The sequence below is a fragment of the Emydura macquarii genome, unplaced genomic scaffold (assembly GCF_026122565.2).
Source record: "Emydura macquarii macquarii isolate MOO-44397 ecotype Brisbane River unplaced genomic scaffold, CSIRO-AGI_Emac_v2 contig_3390, whole genome shotgun sequence".
Classification (NCBI taxonomy): Eukaryota; Metazoa; Chordata; order Testudines; family Chelidae; genus Emydura; species Emydura macquarii.
This window is the reverse complement of record NW_027133527.1, coordinates 2,294,771-2,320,690: the sequence shown is the minus strand read 5'-3', so window position 1 is coordinate 2,320,690 and position 25,920 is coordinate 2,294,771. Positions and strand designations below refer to the sequence as shown.

The following is a 25,920-nucleotide window of genomic DNA, read 5'->3' as shown; positions in this document are numbered from 1 at the left end:
GCGCCGGGCACAGAAAGACGCGCGCCGCGCTCCGCCAGCGAGCCCCGGGCCTGCTGCCCCCGCAGCCCTGCTCCGGCCACGCCGCCTGTCGCCCCGCGGTGCATTTGGAAGCGGCTCCAGCGCCGCGGCGGCGCCCCTCCGCGGGGCCACGCGCCCCGACCGCACGCGCTGGCCCGGGCCGGGCCCCCTCGTGCCAGCGCCCGACCCCTTGCATCCGAACCCAACGCGGCCGGTCCCCCCCCCCGCCTTTGCAAAAGTCCTTCTCCGGCGGCAGGCTCCGCTCCCAGCCCCGCTCTCCCTCCGCTCAGCCGCCGGCCCGGGGGGGGGAGGCAGGGACCGGCTGCGCCTGCCCTGCACGGCTGGGCTGGGCCGTCAGGCGGAGGAGGTGGAGCCAGAAGCGGGGGCTCCCCCCGCCTGCCCTGCCCCCCCCCAGCAGCAGCAGCAGCAGCAGGTTTGAGCACAGTTTCACCGAGCAACTTCCCCCCCCGCCCCGCTCCCCAGCCCCAGCCGCCGAGGTGGGGGCGGCCGCTGCCCGTTCAGCTGCTCGCGTCTGCTGCCGGCTGCCCCGGGCTTTGTGCGGGGCCAGGACTGGCGAGCCGGGGCAGGAGGGAGCCCCGCAGCGTCCTGCCAAGTGCCCCCCCTTCCCCCCGTGCAAGATGGGGGACGTTTGCCCCGCCGGGAGCAGCCTGGCCTTTGACGACCCTTCCCTGGACAGCCTGGCCCCTTCCCTGACGCTGCAGGAATCCAGCGAGCTGGACACGGCCCTGCTGAGCGACATCGACGGTGGGTAGCGGGGCCGGGGCAGCGAGCCCGGCAGAGCGGCGGCGGCTGGTGCCCAGCCCAGCCCGGATCGGGGCCGCTGGCGGGGGGGCAAAGCACGGCTGGGTCCTGCCCCAAGTCCCTGGTGAATGGCAGCGGCGGGGGGGGGCTGCAGGCGTCTGGTTTCCAAGCCCTGGTGAACACAGGCGCCCGGCTGTTGGCGGGTTGTGTGTGTTGTGTGTGTGTTTGTGTGGTGATGGGGGGGCTGTTATTTCAGTGCTTTTCACCCTGCGAGGGGATGCCCTGCTGCCCCGCCCCGCCCCGGTCACTAACTGGCCCCTTCCACCCGGGGGGCACACGTGCGTGCGAGGGGGGTGATGTGAGTTCAGATCAGGCCGGGGGCCCTCCCCCAGGCCGCCCCCTCCCTTGCTGTCATTACTCAGTTGGCTTTCCGGGGCCGGCTGCTGGCCCCCCCTGCTCCCCCAGGCCGTGAGTGGGAGGGACGAGCGGGGGGCTCGGGAAGCCCGGGGTGCTAATAGAAGTGGCCCGGTCCCAAAGGCGGGGTGCTGCTCTGGCTACTGTCATCGGCCCCGGCCCTGTGTGCCCCCCCAGGCCGCCCTCTCCCCGTGCACCGGTCCGTTTCCAAGACACCCTCTGTACACGCTCCTGCTCCACACCCTCCACTTCCTCGTCTCCCTCCCAGACCCCAAATGGCGGGACCTGCTCCCGCCGGCGGAGAGCGAGGCTCCCCTCCCCGGTGGGCCAGCCTCCGTTCCGCCCTGGCCCTGCGGCCCGCCAGGGCATCCGTCCTCCACAGAGCCGCCGGCAGCGGCGTGTGCTTGGCGCTGTTCACCCCTCGCCCCCACACCTGCCCCTTCTGCGGCGCGAGGGAGCCCCTGGCGCACGTCTGCCCCCAGTGCGCCCGGCTGCAGCCCCGCTTCCGGCCCCTCCAGAACCTGCTGGCTGCACTTTTCCCTGCACCTGTTGCTCTACGCCCCCCACCCATCCCGGGCCCAGCAAAGCCGGGAACACACACAGGCCCACGGCCGCTGCTACGTGCCATGCAGCTGCCCCACGCCCCGCCCCTTCGCTCCCCGGCGGCCCTGACGTCAGCGGGAGGGTTACTCCCGGTCATTTCCCTCTTGCCGAGGAGAGTTCAGCCAGCCGCTGCCAGGACAGAGGCGCGCGCCCGGCCTGCAGGCGCCTTCGCAGCGCTCATGCTCCCTGGCTGCGGGGCCAGTGGGATCCCAGAGGTGGCACATGCCCGCTGGCTTCCGGGCACTCCCTGCTGGCTGCTTTTCCTTCCATTCCACCCCCCACTTCCCTCCCAGCCCTGGTCCTGATCCCCTCTGCCTGCCGTGCTCCCAGAGAATGATCCCCCCCAGCCCAGCCGCGGGGGGCGCTGCCAGGGACGGTGCCCCAGCCGGCAGAACGCCACACCCTCGTCCCCTTTCCGCGGGGGACGCTGGCGGGTCGTTGGACCTCGACTGGGACGCGCCAGGTCCTCACGTTCCCTCGTGCGCTGGCCTCAGCAAAATGAAGACGCCCGGCGGAGCTTGGCGCCCTGGGTTCGAATGCAGCCTCCCTGGTTCAACCCGCCCACTGCTGCTTGCAAGCCCAGACAGCTAGTAGTCCCCGGGCCGTAGAGAATAGCCGTAGTCGCCTCTGCTGTGGGTCAGGCAGTCTCAGGGTCCCTGCTAGAGCCTGCCTTCGTATTGATCTTGTTTATTTCAGTCATGCCCAAGGACCGTGGGTCCCGCCACCGTGCTAGGCCCACGGCGCTATCTGGAGCATTCCCCTCGTGTGTTGCAGGCTTGGGCTGTGCCTGGTTTAGATGTGATCTCATGCCATCTTGTTGTGTTCAGAGACAGTGGGGATGAGGGGGTTCATGGGGGGGGGGAGAACCCGAAAATAATCATAGGTGGGTGGTAGGGCCGGATCCAAAGTTTATTCGAGTCACTGGAAGGCTTTCTGGTGCTTTTGGATCAGGGAGCTTGGTTTAATAGCGATGACATTCACATATTCCTGCCCGCTCCACCCGCCGTGTTCGACCTCTGTCCGTCCGTCTGTCCGTCCATCCAGGAGTCTCGTCACGCTCTGGTTCTGCGTGTGGATCTGAAGCACCTGGTTGAGTTCCAGGGGGCACCGCTGCACGTGAAGCCAGGCAGAGGGTGCGTTTTGTGGCTCAGAGGGGCTCCTAGCACCGCTGGCAAAGCCAGTAGTCAGGTGAGGTGCTTCGGGGAGCTAGCCGTGGAGAGAGGCAAGCGTGAGGCTGCTGGGCTTGCCAGCCGAGTTGTCAGTGGTGGAAGGTGATTTCTCTTTCTGCCTCCCCGAGTTTCATGCAGACAAACTGGAAAATTACCTGCCACGAGGCCTCTTTACTCGAGCTGTCGAAGGCAGGAGGAGATCAATGGCTGGAAGCTGAAGCAGGACTAAATCCAAACTGGAGATAAGGGGCATATTTGTAACGGTGAGGGTAACTGACCGCTGGAATAGCTGACCAAGGGAAGTGGTGGCCTCTCTATCACTTGGCGTCGGTGGGTAAAATTCCGCCTCCGTTGGAGTTTTGCCATCGATTTCAGTGGGATCAGAGCGTCACCCTTTAAATCCAGAGCAGCTGTCTTGCCACAAGGCACCCCCTAATTCAGCCACAAGTTAATGGGCTTGGTGCAGGAATCTTTGCGTGGAATTGGGAAAGAACGTGGGGTGCGGGGTAATGTGGCAAAGTCTTAAGGTTGCTCTGGTAGTGTTAACTCCTAGCATGGTCAGCCGTCTGCGGTGGAGCTGGTTTCACAGCTTAGCGATGCAGTCATGCTGGTTTTTTACGCTGACGATCCTTGAGAAGATCTGTAAAAGGCAGTTCTGTTATCTGGACATACCTTGGGTCCAGGCTGTGGAGCTGAGATCCAGAGCAGAGGGGCCTTTGTATCTGACATTTGTGTAACCCACCTCCAGTTTTAATTGCACTCTCTCTATTAGACAGTAAAACCTGCACCCTCATCCCTCCCCCCCCGTGTAGTCGGTGGTTTGATGCATGTGCCCCTCTGCTAAAGGTGGAGCAGGTATACGCTCAGTATGGCCCTGATCCTGCAAGCTGCTGCATCTGGGCAGACCCTTCCCCTTTGCGTGGAGTCAGTGGGGGCTCGGCCGATGGTGCAGCCCAATGACCCTTTTTGAAAGGAGTGGGTGCGTGGGTTCCCTGAGCACTGCAAAAAGGTCACTTCTGGGGCCCTGCTTTGCTCCCCTTGACCTGTAGGGCAAAGCTCCCGCTCCCTGGGGTAGGTTCAGGCACTTAGACAGCAGGTGACCTTCGATGCTCCAAACATCTGAAGACAGCCCCCACCCCCAGTCACTGTGAGAGCGGGGGAAAGGCAGGGGTTGCTCAGAGGGTCCCCTTCCCCCGAGATCCTATGCATGCCTTGTCACGTGTGAAAGGGGCACTTTTATATCAGTTCACATGTAAGTCACGTATGCCCAGCATGATTATGTGCATTCCCGGGGCCCCCTTGTTCCGGGCACTGCCCGGCCGTGCAGTGAAAGCCAGCCGCTGCTTCAGGGGCTAGCAGGCTGACCAGGGGCGAGACATGTCACTCAGGTGGCATTCCTGGATGCAGCGAACCCCTCCGAGAGGCCGATCCTGCCGTTCCTGCCCCGTGGAAGCTGCTGGCAGCACGTCTGGTGCGCTGCAATGCCAGTCGCCTCCGTGCGTCTCCTCACCAGCCAGCCTGCCTCGGGGGTTCTCCAAGCCGGAACCACTCAGAGATGTGGATGGGAGCCGAACGTGGCACTTGGCTTGCTCTGAGGTGGCCTGGAGGGGTTCCTCCAAGCCAGGAGTGATCCCGATGGATCAGCTGCTTCGCCCATGGGGTGGGTACGGTACCAGCCGGTTTGGCTCCACAGGCGTTAGGGGGAGTTCTGGGTGTGGAGAGCTCCTGATGTGAGCAGGGGAAGCTGGAGCAGATGGCTCTTGCCAGCAACACGATGGCAGGACTTGGGGACAGCCGGCAGCGGAGCGGGCTGACTTTTGCAAGAGCGTGGGGAGCAAGGAGGACTGGGCGGCATTGCATTGTGGGGCTGGGGTCAGGAGCCTGGGGCTCCGTTTTTGGCTCTGCCACTGCCTCGCCATGTGCCCATGGGCTGCTCTTTCCCACTCGCCTTTGCAAACCCCTTTGAGACCCATGCAGGGAAAAGCACCAAGGGCCTCGTTTTCAAGGGTGCAGAGCCCCTGACGCTCCCCTGGACTGCCGTAGGAGACGTGGACATTCAGCACCTGTGCAAATCACTGCCGAGTGCCAGAGGATAATCTTCCTCCCAGGGCAAGGATGGGTGCATCAGCATCCTCCTCAGACGCAGTGAATAATTGGGAGTCGGTGCAGAGGCTGTGAACTGCAGCCCGGTACTGGTGAGCCTTCCAGGGGGCTGCATTTTCTCTCCCCCCCGGGGATGTGAGCGGTGGAGCAGGACTCACGCTCCCCTTGTGTCAAGCTGACATCCTGGCGTTCGCCAAGGTGGGCACCACGCCCAGAACTGTTTTAGACGAGAGACTGGCAACGATCTCGGAAAAGCAAATATGCCCTGGTGCTGCCCGGGGAATTCAGAAAGTAACTTCTGGTCAACTGTGCTTCAACCAGGGACTTTGTCCTGGGGCAAAGGGCTCACCCTGTTTCGGAAATGCCGCACAGCTGTGGCTGTTATCTCCAGGAGCAAAGCATGGCAAAAAATCCTGGCGGGGCTTCAATTTTGATGCAGATGTCAGTTTCGTAGGCAGTCTTATTATGCTTTTAGTCCCATGCCGTGGGGCAGATCCCCATTAGATTAGTGGCATTCTGTCTGTTAAATTCCACCCCTCTTCCATTTCAGTTGGCTACGGTGTCCTTTACTCCTTGTCCTAAACTGTTGTTCCAGTGTTGCTGTGCGCGGTGAGTGGCTGCCGTGTTCTGCTCCAGAGGGGGCTGCATTTGGGCGATGCTAGGGAGAATGCCATTCCTGGTGATAAATAGCTTGTTGGATGCACAGTGCTTTGGCAGTGTAAGACCGTACCATTTCACATGCTCCCGTTCCCTTGCTGGCTGGGATGATGAAAGGCCAGGGGGAAATGAGGGAGCTGAAAGAGTGGGGACGAGCTAATGTGTCTGAACTCGGTATTTTGCCATCCCTGCCCTTTACCCTTCATCCTCCCGGCCCAGCAGCGCTGCAGCTGCGCCAGCTGGGTCGTTGCTGTTGGGCAGGACTCATGGTCTCACGCTCCTGTGCAGAGCAGCGTGGTATTTGGTAGGGAGAAATGAGGCACTGGGGGTATCTTCAGGGGAGCCCAGCTGCATTTCTGTGGGGCAGCTGCTGAAAGATGAGGGGTGCGTGTTGGGGGGGCCTTGATCCGATTACTCTGGGAGCACAAAGGCGGTCGAGGATGGGGGGCTCCGGCTCTTTTCCTCATTTCCCCCTGGCCTTTTCTCATTCCCCTGTGGGCTTTGGCCCCTCCGTGGGCTCTGTGGTTTCATTTATGCCTTGTCAGCATCCTCTGGATTGTTTCCCCCTTGTTCTAATGCAACAGTAAAGAACTCCGTTGTGGAGCCATCCCCCCACCGCCCCCGCCCAGCCAGGGTGACCTGGGCTCTCGTGCCCAGCTGGATGTGCCAGTCAGTGCCCTTGGTGCATGTGGAGCGCCCACCGACAGCAAGGAAAGCTCCCCACCCCTGGGACATAGGGCTACGCGTGACGCTTGGGAAGCCACTTCCAGGGAGAGGCTGCAGCCTTCTTGCAGACCTGGGAGTTTGCAGGTCATGGCACGGGGTGAAGGAGCAGCTCGCCGTCCTGTCTTGTTAAACAATCCTGCTCTGGCCCCAATCCAAGGATCCTCCACCTCGTTGGTCATGGGGACCGCACTCTCCCGGAGGGAATGTCTTGTGGCCCCCTCCTCTGCCATGCACCATCTCACGACCCCACTTCCCCCACCCAGCCCGGTTGTGACTCCGTGACATCCCTATGGCGACAGCAGCAATTGCTGACTTGGGGAGTCCCAAGTGGCCAGGGGAGGCTGGGTTTACAGCTGCGACTGCTGGAACGCCGCAGAAGGGGCCAGCAGCGTGTGTCGGGCCAGCCCAGCGCGGTGCAGATGGCCAGCGAGAGCTCAGTGGTTCTCCTGCACTCGGGCACTCACAGGTCCCTAGGTTCTGCTAGACTGGGGTAGGAAGGCTCTGTTGCCCCGAAGCGCCATGGCAGCGCCAGTTCCAGAGCAGGGGGCAGCTCAAGTTTGCTCCAGCGGGTTTATTTGCACGGGGGGGCTGGGGCTGGTGGACGCCCGCCATGTCCTTGCTGCGCGGGCCTGGTGTTAAAGGTGTGATCGTAGACGTGGGAAGGGGGGATGAGGACAGAGGTCACATTGCCAGGTTATTATTATTTATTCCCCTGTGTTATTGCAGTGGCTGGGAGCCCCGGTCAGAGACCAGGACTCCCATTGTGCTAGGTGCTGTACAAACACCTGCACAGTGCCCATTCCCAGAGCAGGCTGGTGACCGGGGGTTGGCTCCGGAATAGATCACCAACTTGTGTTCAGGGCCAGACGGGACCATTCTGATCACCGTCTCTGACCTCCAGACGGCGCCTTGGGGAGACCCATTGCCACAAATCCCAGAGGGTCCAGCGATCTCCCCTGCTGTGCACGCTGGCTTGTTTTCAAATGGGATTTATTGGTGCCATTCCCCACCCCATTGTAACCAGACACAGACGCGGCCCTGCCAGCGCCGGGGGCCTGGCCCCGGGTTTTTGACTCTCAGGGGGTGACTTGTCTCTGCTGCTGCCTTTCCCATGCAGTCGGATTCCACGAATCTCCATGCCAGGCTGGGGTGGCGTGGGACTCCCATTGGTGCCTGAACACCATTTTCTCCCCCCGCCCCCCATGCTTAGCCAGTGTGGTGGTGGGGGAGGGGGTGTTCTCATTGCAGCCTGGTTGGGAAGCAGACAGGGATCCGTGCCAAGGCTACACCCCCTTGCCTGCGCTGAGATGCGGCCCCCACCTTTAGCTGGGATGGTTGGCATTGGCAAACAGCTGCCGGACAGGCACATGGGCCCCCCCTCTGTCTGATCCTCAAGGGGTTAAAACACAGGCAGCGAGACCGGAGTCCAGGGCCTGGGATCCTCCCTCCCCAAGGAGGGTGAAGCTGTGTCAGACGGAAGGCGAGAAACCAGGCAGGGCCTCCTTCCAAAGCGCCCGGCTCCCAAGGGGTTAAGTGCGAATGACCGAGAGTAACCCTGCCGGCGGTGCCGGGGTTCAGGCGAACGGCCTGGAGTAACCCTGCGCCGTTCACCTTGGAGGCGGCTGGGCGGGGAGGCCCAGGCTGTCTGGGGGCGGTTGGCAGGGCCGGATAGCGAGGCCGGGCAGGCGGGCGCCGATTGGCGGAGAGGAATCACCTCATGCAAGAGCCCTGATTCACAATTCCAGCCGCGCGCGCCTTCCCCGACGGCTGGGGAGGCTGGACGGGGCGGGCAGGAGGCTCCTGGGTTTGAAATAACCACCCAGCGCCCCGCCGCCCAGACTCTGCCACTCTTCTCCCTCCAGCCGGCCAGGCTGATCTGGGCTGGCGGGCCCGGCGGGCTCCTGGCCCGTCCCTGAGCCGCGGCTGGGATGGAGTGCACTTTCGAAGGTATCTCCCCCTTCTTTCCCCCCGCGCACACAGTGCCTTTCCGTCGCACGTTGACTTCCAGATGTGCAACCTGCTCTCCCCCACCAGATGTGCACCCCGCCTTGTGGGTAAACTGAGGCAGGGCATGTGCGTGAGGATCTCTCCTCCTCCCCCCGCAGCAGGCAAGGGTCACCTCTGTTTGGGGAGGGGGGCAAGCTGAAATTTCTCCGCCTTGGTTTCATTGAATGCTACACTGTCGGGTCAGGATCCTGGGGGGGACCGGCTAGCTGGGGACCCCCCGTTGTTGGCTTGCAGCGTTCGCTGGGCAACTCGCTGAGCCCAGCGATCCGGGCGTAACTCCAGAGCCGCTGGAGCGGAGTGGCAGCAGAGCCTGGCCCCGTCACTTTGCAATTCTGCAGGCGGCTGAGTCTGAGGAGCCTGGGGGTGAGTGAGTGTCGGGACGGGGGAGGCGGGACTCGCCTGTGACAGGTGACAGCCTGTGGTCTGCCTCCCGTGGGATCCTCGTGCTGCAGGCATTTGTATTTTGCCTGGGTCTGTCACTTTCCTTCTGTCGGGCTGTGTGGCCCAGCAGCCCCCAGTCCATGCCCCCGCTGCCCTCACACCTGCCGGGTAACGGCCTGAGAGGTCGTTCCGGGGCCCCCCTCCCTCACTCCGTTTGGAAAAGGACATTAACAGCTTCCCTATAAAGCGGCAGGAACATGCACAGGGCTGTGTTTGGGGGCGGGCGGGGGCCTGCCTGCCTGCCTGCCTGCCAGCTCTTCTGTGACTGCCTGGAAATCATCCACGCAAGGCCCCTGAATTGAGCCAGGACTACAGGGCGCTCCCTAGCCGTGCGTGTTGTGTCTTGTGTTATAATGGTATAAGGCTGCTCAGGGCAGATATACAGACCCAGCGTGCAGCCGTCTATTACCTGCACTGTGGTTCTGCCCAGTGCCACGCAGGTGTGATCGCGGCAGGGACAGGAGTTACCCAAGTGGGGCTAGGCCCCGGCACAGGGTTACAAATCCAGCTTGATTGCACCTGTGGCCTCTTTGCTCGGCGGGGAGACGTGAGCCGTGTTCTCGCAGGGCGGGGGGTGCCCGCGTAGGGTCTGAGCAGTGGCCGGGGACTCAGGACTTCTGGCTTTTGCTGACATGGTGCTTGAATTCAGGCAAGTCACCTTACCCATTTTCAGACTGATTTTGGACGTCTCCAGCTTCGGGAGCCCAGCTTTGGACCCCAGGGGCCTGGTTTTCCAAGGTGCTGAGCACCCCCAGCTCCCATTAACTTCACCTGGGGTTGGAGGTGCTCAGCACTTGTGAAAATCAGCCCCCACGTGGCCCACGTCGAGCTCCCAAACTCAGCTTTGAAAATCTCAGCCTATGTTTTCAGCACCGACGTGGGGAGTTAGAATCAGGACTCCCACTCCAATGAGAGGGGCTGGGAGTCTCATTCTCCTAGTCAGCTCTGGAGTCTCAGACTCTAACCTCATTGGGCCTCAGTTTCCCCAGCCCTATGGTGAGGATAACCATACTGACCTGCCCGGTGGCTGAGCTGGAAGGATCAGTTTGGTAAGAGGTGGCAGAGAAGGCGCCAGGGTAATGTGGCGCCAGGGTAATGCGCAGCGTTATTAATGGCTGATGCTAACTGCAGCAGAGCCTTGGGCACTGGGAGACTCCTGGGTTCTGACCTACCTAGGCCACCGGCTCAGCATATGACCGTGGGCCTTCTCCGCGTGCCGCTGCTGCTGCACCCGAGTGGAGCCATCCAAGGTGAGCAAATGCCACAGGAGGCCCCAGGCTGCCTCGCTGGCTGCAGCTTTTCTCCTTTCCCTGCTGGAGTCAATGAAGCCTGTGCCTCTGATTTCAAGGAATGGCTCAGAGTCTGCCTCCTGCAGCCAGCAGAGCCGGTTCCAGCTCCAGGCTGTGTGGTAGCCTTCTCTAGATGGGGAGGGAAGGGCGGCTCCCAGGATCTGGGGTAAGCACGTTGCTGTTGAATGGCAGGTCACCCTGGATGCTCGGAGCGTGCATTTCCTGCATTCCTCCCATACTGTGGGCCCCGATCCTGATCCCTGCCCTGCATTCTCCCTGCAGAAACCAGGACGCCTGGCTCCGTGGAGCAGGGAAAACTAGGGCAGCCTGAAGGAGACAGGAATAAATAATGGGATGGGCACAGCTGCCTGGAGACATCTCCTGCACTCTGTGTCTGGACCATTTGTTTCCTTTCTGAGGGTACAGGATTGACATGGTGCAGACCCCGATCTGCCCCCTTGCTCCCCAGGTCCATCTGCAGGTTGGGCCTGGCCCTCAGGCGCTTTGCTCCAGTGCTGGTGTCATCGGGACATTGGATCACAGCTGAATTTACCCCAGAGAAATCCCTGACGAGGGCACTGAGCAGCCACGAGGGGGGCAGAAAGGAGCTGGGCAGGGGTTGGGTTTTTCGGACAGACGGGGCTGTCAGTAGCAGGAAGCATTGCTGCTTTGAAGCCAGACACCTCCTTCCATATCCGCAGGAGAGCGAGGGTGAAAGCAGTTCAATTCCCTGCTTTGTCATAGACACCCTGGGACCTTGGGCAAGTCACTTAAATCACTTTGTGCCTCCATTTCCCCTCTCTGCAGCGGGGCCAGGACAATAATCCTGCTTTTCTCCTTCCTCTTGTGTTGTCCATTTGGTTTGTGCGTCTTTGGGGCTGCACATCAGAGCTCTGTCTCCCATTCTATATCTGTACAGCCCCTAGCACGGTGGGTCTTCCTGGACTATAACCCTTCCCCATCAACAACCGGTGCAGGACTGGGCCCTGCAGCCCCTGCTCCAGCCCAAGTGGGGGGGCTGCCCCTCTCCATGGGGGGTCAACAGCCCAGGAGGTTTCCCACCTCTTCGTTGTTTTTGCGCCATTCAGCCGAAGCCACCCGCCAGCAGGCTGCAGTCGGAAAGAATTCCTTGCTCCTCTGAGCAGCCGCCAGGGGGAAGGGCCGCAGGGTCGGGCCCTGCGGTGCTTGGCTGGGCGTGGGGCAGCCGTGAGTGGAGGGGTGAGATTTTAAGATCCTCCCCATTGCTCGTCCCCTGTGTCCCCCACTTCTGGGCTGTATCCCAGTCTCCCCTTGGTGACTGGTCTTCTGGCTCCCCCTGCTGGCGGATACGGTTATACACACACAGCTGGCACGCCAAGCACCGGACCCGACTGACTCCCCTGGGTGGGGGGTTTGTACAGGGCTGGCCCCGGGGGGCTGACGGTTTTCGGTCCAGCCTGCCGTGATGGGCTGCTGTTTTACCCCCTCGAATCCCCCCCAGCGGCCTTGTGCCTGGCACCGATGCCGCAGCTGGGGGCAGTGGATAACGGAGACTTTGGCAGCCGGCGCCGCTTGCTTTCCCCGCCCGGCGTCCCTGAGCGCTGGGATGGAGGGAGCTTTAAAGCAAAGGGGTGTTGGAGGCCAACGGCAACCAGCCGCCATTGAATGCAGGGGGGGCTCGCGGCGGAGCAGCCTGCTGGCCTGGCTGGCAGCGTGACCTGATCTAGCCAGGAGTGCGTGCAGCTGGAGGGCGGCTGTGCACCTGCTCAGCTGTGCTAGCTGGGACGGGCGCACAGGCCGGCGCGTGCAGTAGCCCCAGGGGGGCGGGGATGGGAAAGCTGAGCATGTGGTTCGGTCCGGCCCAGCTGGCAGTGACTGGGCCCTTGGGTGCCGGTGCCCCTGCCCCCTAATTGAGATGACTTCCCAAAGGTGCCCGCATGGAAAAAACACCCCACAGCTGGCCTTGGAGACCAGCCTCCAGTCTGGAGTTAGGTCCTCTGTGCTGGGCCTGGGGCTCAGCAGTGGGGCAGCACAGGGCATCTGGCCTGGCTGGGAATAAAGGGACCCTGGGTTCCCAGGGCTGTTTCACCCAGCACCAGTGTCTACCCCGCTGGCAGCCTAATGATGGAGCACTGGGGCAGCCCTCGCCTTGCAGGGTGGATCCCCCTCCTCGCCGGACAGCAGATCTCCATGCTCTGCACGTGTGGGGTCCCCTTCTCACCACTGGGCTGGGCTGGGTGTTTTCCAGACATGCTCCAGCTGATCAACACCCAGGACAGCGACTTCCCGGGCCTGTTTGACTCTCCGTTCGGCGCACCTACCGCCCCACTGTCCAAGGCCAGCACGTGTGTGGAGCTGCAGTCTGCACCCAGCTCCTTCGATGACTACCTGGGACCCAGCAAGGTGCCCCCCTCTGCTCCTGTGAGCATGTACCAGGCGCCTCCCCCGCTGCAGAGCTTCTCACCGCAGCCCCAGGTGATGGCTGGGCCGGGCCTGAAGCTGTCTCCGGCGTCCTTGTCGTCCGGCGTCAAGGAGGAACCCATGGCACTGTCTGCCAGCCAGCCCCGGCCTCCGCCCCAGCCACAGCAGGGGGTGATGATGGCCCAGACCTTCGTCCCGGCTTCCCAAGGCCAGTTCACCCCACAGCCCGTGCTGGGCTACCAGAGTCAGCACGGCTTCACCGGTGAGGCTGGGGATGGGGGGGCGGGCCCCTTGGGACTCCGAACTGGCCCTGAAAGGATCTGTTGGGCAGCCCTGGCGTGGGATTAGCCACGCGTCGGATCCTACAGAGGACGCACGTGTGGCGAACATCGGAAGGGGTTAATTTAAAGGGACGCCGTCAAGTAATTTAGATCTAATCTTTGGCCTCGATTTTTTTCTAACCTGGGTGGGACTGTCCCTTTGGGGTCTTTGAAAGCGTGAATTTAAAAAAAACAAATCACCACTTTCTCACTGAGCCGCGTTTGGCACCCCCTTTAAAACAAACAAACAAACAAACCAGTGTTTATATAGGACCTATAATATTCTGAGATCTCCTGCCACGGGAGCAGCCCGCAGGAAAAGTGCAAGCTGAGCACTAGTAATGAGGCCCTGAGGGGGATATCCCTGGGGTGGCAGGGGGGGGCTCTTTACAATGGGGAAAGGGCAAAAAAATGAGTGGGAGGCGTGGGCTGTTTTCCAGGGTGTGATAAACTGGCTGGTCCCGTGGCAGGGCGAGGGGTGTGATGGGTGACTGAGGTTCTCTGGAGTGAGGAGGGCTGGGCCTTTGGCCTGCCGGGCCGGGCTGGGCGCCTGGGATGCGGGCGTGTCTGACTCACTCTCTTTTCTGCAGTGGTGCCGTCTGGAGGGGCTGCCCAGCCCCAGCCCAGCCTCCCTCACTCCCCTGCGCAGATCCAGCCCGTCACCCTTCACTCTCAAGTCCAGAACAGCCTGCCCCAGCAGCTGTCCACCCAGCCCGTCCCCTCCCAGATCCAGCAAGTCCCGGTAAGCTGGGGCCATGAGCGTGGACAGGCAGCGGGAGATCCAGGCCCCGCTGCCCCCTGCCCCGGGCGCGTGTGCGGAGATCCAGCGCTAACCCCCTGCCTGCCCCACAGGTCCTGCTGCAACCCCACTTCATCAAGGCCGACTCGCTGTTCCTGACAGCTGTGAAGACGGACGTCTCCGGGGCAAAGACCTCCAGCCACACGGCGACCGTCCAGTCTGCGCCGCTGCAGGTCCCGGTAGGTGAAACTCTCGGGGATCCCCGTGTCCCAGTCTTGCCCAGGAACCCGCCTCTCCGCCCCCAGGCTGGGGCTGCCACTTGACTCCCGGGCCGGGGCTTTCACCCTGCCACCACCCGTCTTTCTCGGCCCCTCCCTTGGTGCCGGCAGCCAGGGCATGGGGCCATAGTGCATGGCCCATAGCACGTCCCCCCACCGCCCCGCTGTGGTACCTCACCTGCAGCCCCCATCGGGGGGCGGGGGGGGACCTTCCCTGGTGACCAGCAGGGGCTCGGCCAGCGAAAGCCTTAGCTAACCTCTGGGGACGGGGACGGGGGTCGGAGAGCAGAAGGTCTGGGCCCGTAGGGGAGGAGCAAACGCCGAGGGAATATTTCTCCCCATCTCCACATTCACGTGGAGCCGGGCACGCCCGAGGGTCGGCCCCAGAGTGGCTCCCGGAGGGGAAAGTGAGGAGGGGGAGCAGGACAACAGCTGGTGCCGGGGGCTGCTGCGGGTGAGGCGTATTGGCAGAGCTGGGGGGGGTCCGGGGGGGCAGGCAGAGGGGCTCTCTCCTCCCCACTGGCTCCGGCCGGTCCCAACCCCCTCCTCTCTCGCAGACCCTGGTGAGCGGTGGCACCATCCTGGCCACGGTGATGGTGGACGCCGACAAGCTGCCCATTAACCGGCTGGCGGCCAGCGGGAAGCCGGCCTTGGCGCAGAACAGAGGGGAGAAGCGGACAGCGCACAACGCCATCGAGAAGCGCTACCGCTCCTCCATCAACGACAGGATCGGGGAGCTGAAGGACCTGGTGGTGGGCTCGGAGGCCAAGGTACCCGGGCCGCGGGAGGCCGGGCAATGGTGGGGCCTGGATACCGGGTCCCTGTGACAGAGTGGGGGCGTCTGTCCCAAGACGCCAGCTGGTGCTGCAGGCCGGGGTGAGTGGCCTCGGCTGGGCACGGTGGGGTAGGAGCCGAGGGGACTCTTGCCCCGTCCTCGCGCTGCCTGGCTGGTAGGGCTGTGCGCGTCCCGGCGCCGCCGTGACACAAGCGTGGCCCGGTGGGTTGAACTCTGCCGCCCGGCCGCTCCCAGGGGGGAGTTTGCTGCCCGGCAGGGACGGCGCCCGACGGGGGCCGGCCGCGCTGCCAGGGGTCGCTTTAGAGCTCACCCCCGGTGGTGGGGTGTGGCAGCCAGGCCTGAACGGCCGCGTCCCTCTCTTGGGCAGCTGAACAAGTCGGCCATCCTGAGGAAGGCCATCGACTACATCTGCTTCCTGCGGCAGAACAACCAGAAGCTGAAGCAGGAGAACCAGGCCCTCAGGACGGCCTCCCAGAAGAACAGTGAGTGCAGGGCAGCTCTCCCGGCCGGGGGGGGGGGAGGAGGTGTGGCACTGCAGGGGGGCCGGGCAGAGGGGCAGTGGGGGGCCCTATGGGGCAGGCTGGGCAGAGGGGCAGTGGGGGGGCGCTATGGGGCAGGCTGGGCAGTGAAGGATGCTGTGGGGGGCGCTATGGGGCGAGCCGGCCAATGGGGGGTGGCACCGACTCCAGCAGAACCATGAGCTGAGCGTCGCTCACCCCAGTGACTTGTGGGGGGCCGGCCCCAGCAGCCCCAGCCCGTTGCAGGGACTCTCCAGGCCGTACGCGGCAGCCCCGCCTCACGCGCCCTCTGTCCCTAGAGTCCCTGAAGGACCTGGTGGCCACGTGTGGCGGGAAGCCGGACGTGCCCATGGAGGAGAGCAAGCCGGAGATGATGGACATGCTGACGCCCCCCCCCTCGGACGTGGGCTCCCCCTCCCACAGCAGCCCCCTCTCGCTCAGCGGCGGCGGCAGCAGCGGCAGCGACTCGGAGCCCGACAGCCCCCTGTTCGAGGAGACCAAGGTCCCGTGGGGCAGGGGGCACTGGGCTGGGACCCCAGGCTGGAAGCAGGGCTGGGCGGATCTAGGGCGAGTGGAGGTCAAACACCTGCGCCGGGGGCGAGCCCTTGCCATGCTGCTTGGAGACGGTCCGTGGGGCTCCCGACTCCTGTCCGGTGCCCGGGCGTTTGGGGCAGGCCCCTCTCGGGGAAGGGGTGGTGACTGATCTGTGTAGCACAGGTTGTTCTGGCTCCTTGCCCCCCTCCACCCCCCGGCCATAACGCTGAGTGTCTTTCACCCTCATGGCCGGGCACGGCCTCTGTTCCTCTGGTGGGGGTGGGGAAGTGGCAGCCCGCTCTAGAGGGGGAAACTGAGGCACAGACGGGGGGACCTGACCTGCCCAAGCAAGTCGGGTGCAGAGCTGAGGAAAGAGAGCTGTGCTCAAACCGCTCCTCTCCCTGGCTCCCTTGGCCTACGTTACCGATCCGTGTTGATGATGGGCCAGTAACAGGGGTCCTTTCGCCCCTAAGCGGTCTGGCCCCTGCACCCCATCCGGCCCAGACCCGCTGCCCATAGCAAAGACTCACCCCCTGCCTCTGTGCTTGGCTTGCAGGAGAAGAAGGAGCAGCAGCTGCTGTCCGCCGGCAGCCTAGGCATGCTGGATCGCTCGCGCATGGCGCTCTGCGCCTTCGTCTTCCTCTGTCTCTCCTTCAACCCCCTGGCATCTCTGCTGCGGGGCGCCGGACCCGAGGGCGCCATAGAGAGCGGGGGCTCCTCCGGCCCCGGCAGGAGCATAATGGGGGAGCCGGAGTCCGTGGGTAGGTGCTGGGATCAGCGCAGAGCCAGCCGCTTGGGCAGGGGATTTTAGCGCTAGAGCGGGGCGGTCGGGGCCAGGCCTGCGGGTAGGAGGGACGGGGTGCGGCAGCGTGTCCAAGGTGCTGGGAGGGGCCGCCCGGTGGTGGGTGGGCGGGCCGGAGCAAGCGGGGTGTGCCGTGCTGCCAACGCTATTCCCTCCTTCCCTCTGTGGCCTGTGCCCAGACGCGGCCTCGGGCTGGCCCACCCTGATCTTCTGGCTACTCAACGTGCTGGTCGTGCTGGGAGCCTTCATCCGGCTCTTCATCTACGGCGAGCCCGTCACCCGGCCCCACTCGGAGCCGTCCGTCCTCTTCTGGAGGCACCGCAAGCAGGCCGACCTGGACCTGGCCCGGGTAAGGAGCAGCGCCGGCTGGCTGGGCCCTGGGGAAGGGGCTCTGGGCTCCCATTGCCCCAGGGCGGGTCCCAGCCCGGAGCCTGGTGCAGCTGCCCTGGTTTGATTTCTCCTTCCTACTCACTGGGTGCCCAGCTCCTAACAGCAAAAGTCCCGCCCCTCGCTGCCCACCTGGCATGGCCACGCCCCCATTCCTGCCCGGCAAAGCCCCGCCCCTCCCTGCCCACCTGACATGGCCCCGCCCCCATTCCTGCCAGGCAAGGCCCCGCCCCTCCCTGCCCACCTGACATGGCCCCACCCCCATTCCTGCCAGGCAAAGCCCCGCCTCCCCAGTTCAGCTGGCACGGACCCGCCCTCGCTCCCAGGGAAAGCCGTGCCCTGGTAGAGGCCGGATGCCGAGTGGAGGGACTCCCCCGCCCCGCCGGCAGTGCATTGACACCCTGCCTCCTCTCCGCATTGGCAGGGGGACTTTGCCCAGGCCTCCCAGCACCTCTGGACGGCCCTGAAGGCCCTGGGCCGCCCGCTGCCCACCTCCAACTTCGACCTGACCTGCAGCCTCATGTGGAACCTCATCCGCCACCTGCTGCAGCGCCTGTGGGTGGGGCGCTGGCTGGCGGGGCGGGCGGGCGGCTTCCGGCGGGACCGCGAGCTCAAGGCGGACGTGCGGAAGAGCGCCCGCGACGCCGCCCTGGTCTACCACAAGCTGCACCAGCTGCACATGACGGGTAGGGGGCACCTGTGGGCTGGGATTACTGGGGGGCTGGGCCGGAGGGGGAATTGGGGGCCAACCCGCCGGGGGGCTGGATGTGGGGATCAGGTGGGGGCCAGGAGTTCTCGGGGGCCCTGCCCCCCAGCAGGACTGAGCGTGGGGGGCCTGGCAAGGCGGGAGCTGACGTTCCCCATCCCCCTCGCCCCCCAGGAAAGCACGTCGGGGGCCACCTCTCCGGCATCAACATGGCGCTGAGCGCGGTCAACCTGGCCGAGTGCGCCGGCGACACCGTCTCCGTGGCGACGCTGGCCGAGATCTACGTGGCTGCGGCGCTTCGCGTGAAGACCAGCCTTCATCGGAGCGTCCACTTCCTGGCGGTGAGTACGGCTCGGGGGGAAGGCGGGGCTTGGCTCGGGGGGAAGGCGGGGCTTGGCTCGGGGGGAGGCGGGGCTTGGCTCGGGGGAGGCGGGGCTCCTCCATGCCCCACCCTCCCAGATTGCAGACACCAACCCATGCCCACCCGCTATGGGCAGCGTCACCCGCAGTCAGAAACCCACCTATTGCTTGGGGCTACCGGCTGCCCCGGGTCAGACCTGGCACCCCAGCAGCACCGGTACCCCCTGCCAGGGACCCATGCGGCCCGATATCCCCACTGGGCCCATCTAGCTCGATATTGCCCCTCCCCACCTCCCTCCTGCCTCAGTCCAGCCCCTGGAGCAGACTTCCAGCTCTGGCCATGCCCAGACAGTACCGTCCTGCGTGGCTGCCCCCAGAACCATGCGGCCTGTGTTCAGCCCCATCTCTGCCAGAGGAGCCGACCCGTGTCTCTGTCCCCGCAGCGCCCCTTCCTGTGCAGTGCCCGGCAGGTGTCCCTGTCGCACAGCGGCACCGTACCCCCGGCCATGCAGTGGCTCTGCCACCCTGTGGGCCACCGCTTCTTCGTCGATGGGGACTGGTCTGTGAAGGGCACCCCGAGGGACAGTATCTACAGCTCCACCGGCAACCCAGGTGCTCCCCCCGCGCGGCTCGCGGCCTGGCTCCGTCTCTGCCTGGCACCAGACCGGGGACTCTGCCGATGCCCCTCAATCCTGACCCACAGACCCCCCCACACCCCCGCTGTTCACCCTGCAGCTCTGCCAATGGCCCTCACCCTGCCAGAAACACGGACGCTGTGGCCTTTGTCTCCAGACAAACGGCCTTTCTCACTTGCCCTACAGCGAGCGCTCACCCGGCCGGCCCTTTCCCTTCGTGCCGCCCGGACGCCCCGTGCCCGCTGTGTACCTGGCGAGGGCTGCGGGGGGCTGGGGACGCAGCGTTTGTGCACAGAGCTTGTGTGCGAGGTGCTGCTCCCGCCAGCCAGGATGCTCCGGGCTCGGGGAGGTGATGGGGTCCCTGTGTGATTTGGTGGGTGCTGGGTGTGGGGTTCCCTTACACCCCCCAACCCAGCTAACAGGCCTCTCCTGGCGTTTCCCGTGCGGCCCAGTGGACCCCCTGGCTCAGGTGACCCAGCTGTTCCGGGAGCACCTGCTGGAGAAGGCCCTGTGCTGCGTGGCCATGCCGGAGCCCAGCCCGCCCGCTGCCCACAGAGAAGGGTAAGTGCCGGCCGTGGGCTCAGGGCAGGGGCGCACCCAGCCTGCCAGCTCCTGGCTTCCTCCCGGCCTGCAGCAACCTGCAGGGACTGAGTGACCCCTCCCGCCAATGGCTCTGAACCCCTCGGCCCTGGCCTCCCCCACTCCAGGGTGAGTCAGTACCACCCCTCATCACCCAGGGCCCAGCTGCTCCCTGCAGCACCCCCCGTTACTGGGGAAGGGGCGGGGACCCAGGCGGTCGGCTGTCCCGGCAGCCGTCCCTGACAGCGCCTCTCCCTGTCCGCCCCAGGGAGTTCTCCGATGCCCTCGAGTACTTGCAGCTGCTTAACGGATGCTCGGACGCTGCTGGCACCCCCAGCTGCACGCTCTCCATCGGCTCCGGCATGGCTGCCGGCACAGGTGAGGCCGTCGCTTACCGGTGTGGATGGGGCGGCGGGGGAGAGCGGCCCCCATGCGCAGGCAGAAGAGCCTGGGAGTTAAACCCAGAGCTTGGCACGTGTCTGGGGGCCCGGCGCTAAGAGGCAGGGCCAGAACCGCAGCTGGGGCTCTGCACAGGCCGAGGTGGGCAGAGTGGCAGGGGAGCCGAGGTGGGGCGAGTGTGCATGGGACGGGGGGCAGGCTGTTACCCGGGACAGGGGATCTGGCGGCGGCGGGAGGGGGTCAGCGGGCGGGGCTGGCTGGGGTGGGCCAGGGCAGGCGAGTGTCTGATTTGCTGGCTGTTGCCATCAGTCCTGTGTCTCGTCCCCCCCCTTGCAGGCACCGACCCCCTGGCCAAGTGGTGGGCGTCCGTGGTGGCCGTGGCGATTCACTGGCTGCAGGGGGACGATGAGGCGGCGGAGCGGCTGTACCCGCTGGTGGAGACCATGCCCCGGGCCCGGCAGGTGTCGGAGTGAGTGTCCACGGGGACGGGGCGGCTCCGGCGCCGTGGTGGGACCGGCGCCCTGCTGGGATAACACTGAGCTCTGCAAGGGAAACGCGGGGGGGGGGGGACTGGCAAGGGGGGACGGTGACACTGTATTGTGTGATCAGCTGTGCAGTCACATGATCTCCATCCCCCTCCCCCCCCAGCCAGCTTTGGGGGTGGGGCAGCGTGGAGCAGGGGTTGGTTATCCTGGCCCCGCCGCTCGGTGCTGGAAGGCCCCAGCCGGCCCGGGGGCACCACGATGACCCTCTCCCCCTCCGTGCGTGTAGGAAGCCCCTGCCCCGGGCAGCACTGCACTCCTTCAAGGCCGTGCGGGCCCTGCTGGGGAAGCAAGACAGCAGCCAGGCCAGCCTGGGCCAGTGCGAGAAAGCCAGCGGCTACCTGCGTGACAGCCTGGGCCTCAGCTCGCCTGCCACCAGCACCCTTGACAAGGTGAGTCCAGAGGGGCTGGTTGGCCTGGCAGCAGGGGGGGTGGGCAGCTCTGTGCGATCACGGACCGGGAGTGTTCTCCGCCATGTAACCGGACTCTCCCCTAGCACGCACCCTAGCTGCTGAAATGCAGCCACCTCTGGGGTGAAGCACACGGCGCTCCAGGAAGCAGGACAGGGTGCCGTACGCAGCGGGACCATCTCGGGCAGCGCGTCCAGATGTGCGTGGGGCGCCCAGCTCGGCAGGAACGGGTACGGGGGGGGGCGCCGCGCAGTGGCCGCCGCCGGGGTGCATTGTAGTTGCATTGCATGTGTCAGAAGAGGAGTGCAATGCCCCTCCAGTGCAGCCTGGCCAGGGCTCCTTCCAGCACCGAGCGCCAGCCTGCAGCAAGGGGCCTGGGGAGCGGCGCCTCCGTTGGGCACTAGAGAGGACTGCTGCCCGGTGCCGGGCACCAGCGCCGGCCCATCCCCGGGGGACGATTTCCAAGCCCTACTTCCCTCGCACCGGCCAGCGCCCTCCGACGGGGCATCGGCGTAGCAACCAAGGGAGTTGCCGGACCCAGATGGGCCGACCTGCTTCATGGTGGGAAGGGAGGGGGAGGCCTGCCCGATCTCTGCCCACAAGCTCTGCGTCCCGTCCCCCAGCATCGGTCTGTCCATTCCCCTCACTCGTGCCCCCGTCTCCCTTCCAGGCGGTTCAGCTCCTCCTGTGCGACCTGCTCCTGGTGACGCGCACCCACCTGTGGCACCAGCAGATGAACGTGAGCCAGCAGCTGAGCTGCGTCTACCAGGCCTCGGCCCTCGAGCTGCGCGGCTTCCAGCAGGACTTGAGCAGCCTGCGGCGCCTGGCCCAGACCTTCCGGCCGGCCATGCGCCGGGTGAGCCCTGTGGCGGGGTGGGGAGCCATGGGGGGTTCAGCTCTTTGATTGCCTGGTCTGCTTCCCTGCTCTGTGGAGCGCCCGCTTCCCGCTGCGGTCTGGGGCGGGCATCTGAGGCCCCGTGGCTGGCACGGTGCTTGCGAGTGGGGATGGCACCAAAGTCCCCGGATGCTGACTCTCCCCGTGGGCTGCTCTCCAGGTGTTCCTGCATGAAGCCACTGCCAGGCTGATGGCCAGAGCCAGCCCCACCAGGACCCACCAGCTGCTGGACCGCAGCCTGCGCCGGAGAGGGGCTCAGAGCAGCAAAGAAGGTGAGGGGGGGCAGCCTGGGGCCCAGGTGAGCTGGGGGCAGCAGTGGAGGAAGAGGGCCAGATTCCCTTCGACTCCCCTGCCCCCCCAGTCTAGGGTGGAGACTCTGCTGGGCTCGTGGTGACTGCGGCACGTGCCTCGGCCCTGCCCCGGTGCCAGGAGGAGGATGCTGCCTCCAGGGCTGTGTCTGCCAACCAGTGCCCGCTGCGGGGCTGTGTGGACGCCCCTTGCGAGAGGGGCCGAGACCCAGCAGCTCACGTCATGGAGAAGTCCCCCCAGGGTCTGTGTCCGAGTGGCGTGATGCCAACACGCCCTGTCCGTGGCAGTAGATGGGCCTAGTTCAGCCCAGCTCTGCAGCCCACTCGGTAGGGGGCTGCGGGGGGCTGGCTCCAGGCTAGTCCGTGGTGTAGGGTTCAGCGAGATCCCCGGTGTGTGGCCAGCGGGGCTAGCACTGGAGCGGCTGTGGCACCCCGGGGGTCGGGAGGGGCTGGAACGCTTGCAAAGAACCAAACAACCCCCATCCCGTACGTCTCTGCCTGTCCCCCTCTGTGCAGCGAGTGACTGTGGTCTGGGCCGTCCCCGGCATGGCCCTGGCCTTCCCCTGCGGCCCCTCCCTCGGTGCTGAGTCCTGTGTTTGCTCTTGCAGCCGGCGAGCCAGAGAGCCAGCCCCGGCCACGGGAGCACGCCGAGGCCCTGCTGCTGGCTTGCTGCTACCTCCCGCCTAGCTTCCTCTCCGCGCCAGGCCAGCGCGTGGGCATGTTGGCCGAGGCCGCCCGCACCCTGGAGAAGCTGGGCGACAAACGGACGCTCCACGACTGCCAGCAGATGATCATCAAACTGGGCAGCGGCACCACGGTCACCACCGGATAACGCCGTGGCCGGAGAGCCGTGGACCACGGGGGTTGGGGAGGCCCCGGCTTGGACGGGACTGACCCCGGGTTAACCAGCCCAGCCTCAGCTGCTCTGTCAGAGCTGTTGTCTTGTGGCCAATGTGTCTCCTTGCTTAATTGGCGGGAGTGTTCGTCATTACCGCCGGGAGGGGCCGGGAGCCAGGACTCCTGCGTTCGATTCCCGACTCTCTTCTCTGACCCTGGGCAAATTACCCATATGTGCCTCAGTTTCCCCTGGGGTGTAATGCCCTACTTCAGGGCGGTGCTGGTTGTGGAGCAGTGTTACAGGCCGAGTGCTGCTGGGGTGACACTTCTAGCGAGGGAGCAGAGACGCTGTCATGGCAGGAGGGAGGGGCGGGTGCTCGGGGGCGGCTGAGCCTAGAGGCTGGGGGCTGGCGTGGGGCGATCGCTGGCCAGGGGCTGCCCTCGCTCCCACGCCGATTGCTGAGAATTGGCCCAAACAGATAGTGAGGTCCAGCCTGGCCCGGGCTCTGAGCACCCCCAGCATGTGTGGGGTGCCAGGTGCCCTCCGGCCCGGGCTCTGTGCCAGCGGCCGAACGCTGGCCCTCGGAGCTGCTGGCGCGGGGCTGCAGCTGGGTCCCTTCGTCATTAAGGTTTGACGGGCCGTGGGCTGTCTCCAGCCTCTCCCCTGGGCATGCTGATCTGCCCTTGCCCCCCAGTACAGCCCCCCCGCCCTGCCGCCTTCCCCTCCGGGCCCCCGGCCTCCCTCCCCGCACTGCCGGGGTGGGCACTGGGGACCTCTAGTGGCATCTTCTCAGTATTTCAGTCTTGGTCCATTTCTCCACCCTTCTCCCTCGCCTCCAGGCGAACCGGGCTGGTCTGATGCGCCCCAGTCCCCCAGGGGAAGGCCTCTGACTCCCCCCCCCCCCCCCTGTCAGCAGCTGGCAGCACCTACCCTGGCCGTGCACAGTGCTGGCACTGGCATCAGCTCCAGGGACTTCAGGGAAAGAGAAGAGGGCAGGGCTGAGGTGTGGGGGGAGGTGGCCCTGGGCAATCTGGGGGGGGTGGGCGATTGCAAGGCTGGTTCAGAGCACGCCCCCCCTCCCCCTCCCAGCCCGGCCTCTCCTCGGCATGGCGTCCAGCCCAAAGGCCCGCCAGGGCTGTGTTTGTGTTTGCAGAGAGCTCGCGGTGTTAGTGACGGCAGGGGGGATTTGGGTCTGGTGTGGGAGGCATGGATGGGACATCCCCCCTCCAGTGGTAGCCGCAGTGTGCTGCTGGAGCATCATGGGCTCGCAGCCCCTTGCCCCCCGGCGTTACTCCCCCCCCCCCCCCCCCCCCCTGGCACCTTCGCTTGCCTTTCCTTTTGAAAGGTTCTTTTCCTAGTTGGCGCGTTTTATACCGATGAATAAAGCTGATTATTTATAGCTGTGCCTGTGCTGGATTTGGGGGGGGCGGGGGCTGTACCTGACCCCCTCACCTGGGACAGTCACTGAGCGCAGCCCCGGCCCGGCTCGGCGCGTGCAGGGGTGGCCATGGCATCGCCCCCTCGCCCCAGCGGGTTCCAGCCGGAGCGTTTCAAGCCAGCTGCGTCTGCTGCCCTGCATGGGGCCCAGGTGCCCCCCTCTGCCTCGTGCCCCCCGGCTCTGGGGCGGGGGTGAGGCTGTAGCTCGCCAGGGCCTGCTCCTTATCCCGGCTCTAGAACAGGAGCATTTGGCCTTTTCACGTTGCCGTGGAGATCCAGGGCCGAGTCCCCCCAGCCCGTGGGCCCCTGGCGGGATGGAGAGCCAGCGTTCCCCAACATGGTCCCTGTTGCAGAAATTGGGGGACCCCGTCGCTGTCCCCGCATTTAGCTGAACACAGGCCGGCCCCACACCCCTCGACTGTGGCTTCGCAGCTTGCCCCGCACTGTGTTTCCCCAGAGCACAGCCTGGCCCCGGTTCCCATCCCACAGCCCACGCTGTGCTCGGCGAGCCAGCAGCCTGGGGGTGCTGGGAGGCCCTGGAGGAGCTGCTGGGCTCTAGGGGTGGGGTCTCCAGAGCCCCCAGCCTGTTTTCAGTCAAGTCACCATGATCCTGTCCTGCCCTCCTCCAGCTGGGAGAAGGGACTTGTAGTTAAGGCAGGCCAGGACTCCTGGGTTCAGTTCCTGCCTGCCAGGGCGGGGCTGCGTGACCCATGGTGTATCACTGCCCCTCGCTGGGCCTCAGTTTCCCTGGCGAAGGGCAGGAAGGCGTGTTCTGTGTCACAGGGGCAGCAGGTGGTGATTCACCACTTGGTGTGCTGCACGTGGAGGGCACGGACTCCTCCCTCTTGGACAGTGGTCGGGGGGGGCAGGCGCCCAGGCATTGGCACAGAGCTGCCAGGGGCTGGGCCCAGCTCACCAGCTGCCCCAAGGAGCAGAGTGGCCCCTTGGCCGTGTGCGGGCTGTACCGCCGGGGCCCAGGCCATCAGCACCCAGCAGAGCAGCCCGGGCCAGGCCTGGGGTCAGAAGATGCCCCAGGGAGCAGGGGGCAGGTGGTGCTGGGAGGAGGCTGACGCCCGGGCTGGGGGGGGGGACGTGGTCTATAGCCCAGGGCAGGAGACCTGAGGGGAATCAGGCTGGCCCCCTCTGCCACGCCCCCAGCTACTATCCGAGGGGGAGTCTGCCTTGGGGGAGCGGGGCACGTCACCCCCACCTCTGCATCTCAGCCTCATCCATGGTGAGTGAAGCTGGGACCCACAGGGATGTTTTATACACCCCCCCCCCCCCCCCCCCGCACTTGGCTGCCTATCGGCCCCCCCCCCCCCCCCCCCCCAAGCAACCGCCTGAGGCTGAGCGCCCTGACCCGTCACCACGGATCACAGCTGGTGGCCAAACGTCGTAGGGGGCCGCCAGCAGGCCTGGCCCCAGTCGCGCTTGGTGGGTGGGCCGAGACGCGCCAGGTGCCCCCCCCCCCCCCCCCCCGGGGCCACCCCTTCCCCTCTCCCCAGCAGGGGCCAGGTTCCCACAAGGGGCCACGAGCTGCTGGGTGCAGAGCCGGAGCGCACAACGGGTGAGGCGGGCGCCAGGCCGCTGCGCTGAGCGCAGGCTGGTGGAAGGGAGTCGGAGATTATTAGCCGCTGGGGGGGGGGGGGGGGGGGATGGTCAGCTCCAGGAAGTGGGGGCAGCCCCCGTGTGTGAGCTTTTGGGGCAGACGTGGCCAAGGCCAGGTGGGGGGACAAGCCTGCAGTGGGCGAGGGGGATGGGCACAGCTCACCCTAACCCTAACACACACACACACCCCCTTTGGCTGGCACCCTGGCCCTTCGGCCATGCAGCAGGCGCCCTGCACTC

At 65.4% G+C, this 25,920-nt stretch overlaps 1 protein-coding gene across 1 annotated transcript; it reads left to right on the top strand.

The window, feature by feature from the left end:
* The first annotated feature begins 481 nt into the window (after nucleotides 1-481).
* On the top strand, nucleotides 482-23,491 carry SREBF1 (sterol regulatory element binding transcription factor 1). The gene is made up of 19 exons (XM_067534168.1): nucleotides 482-783; nucleotides 12,417-12,851; nucleotides 13,500-13,651; nucleotides 13,762-13,887; nucleotides 14,484-14,696; nucleotides 15,090-15,204; nucleotides 15,540-15,742; nucleotides 16,331-16,535; nucleotides 16,756-16,925; nucleotides 17,388-17,649; nucleotides 17,844-18,010; nucleotides 18,473-18,641; nucleotides 19,117-19,225; nucleotides 19,512-19,621; nucleotides 19,979-20,111; nucleotides 20,414-20,576; nucleotides 21,265-21,450; nucleotides 21,650-21,761; nucleotides 22,406-23,491. The coding sequence occupies exons 1-19, from the start codon at nucleotides 657-659 to the stop codon at nucleotides 22,627-22,629; spliced, it is 3,381 nt and encodes a 1,126-aa protein (XP_067390269.1). The 5' UTR covers nucleotides 482-656; the 3' UTR covers nucleotides 22,630-23,491.
* The last annotated feature ends 2,429 nt before the right edge of the window (nucleotides 23,492-25,920 follow it).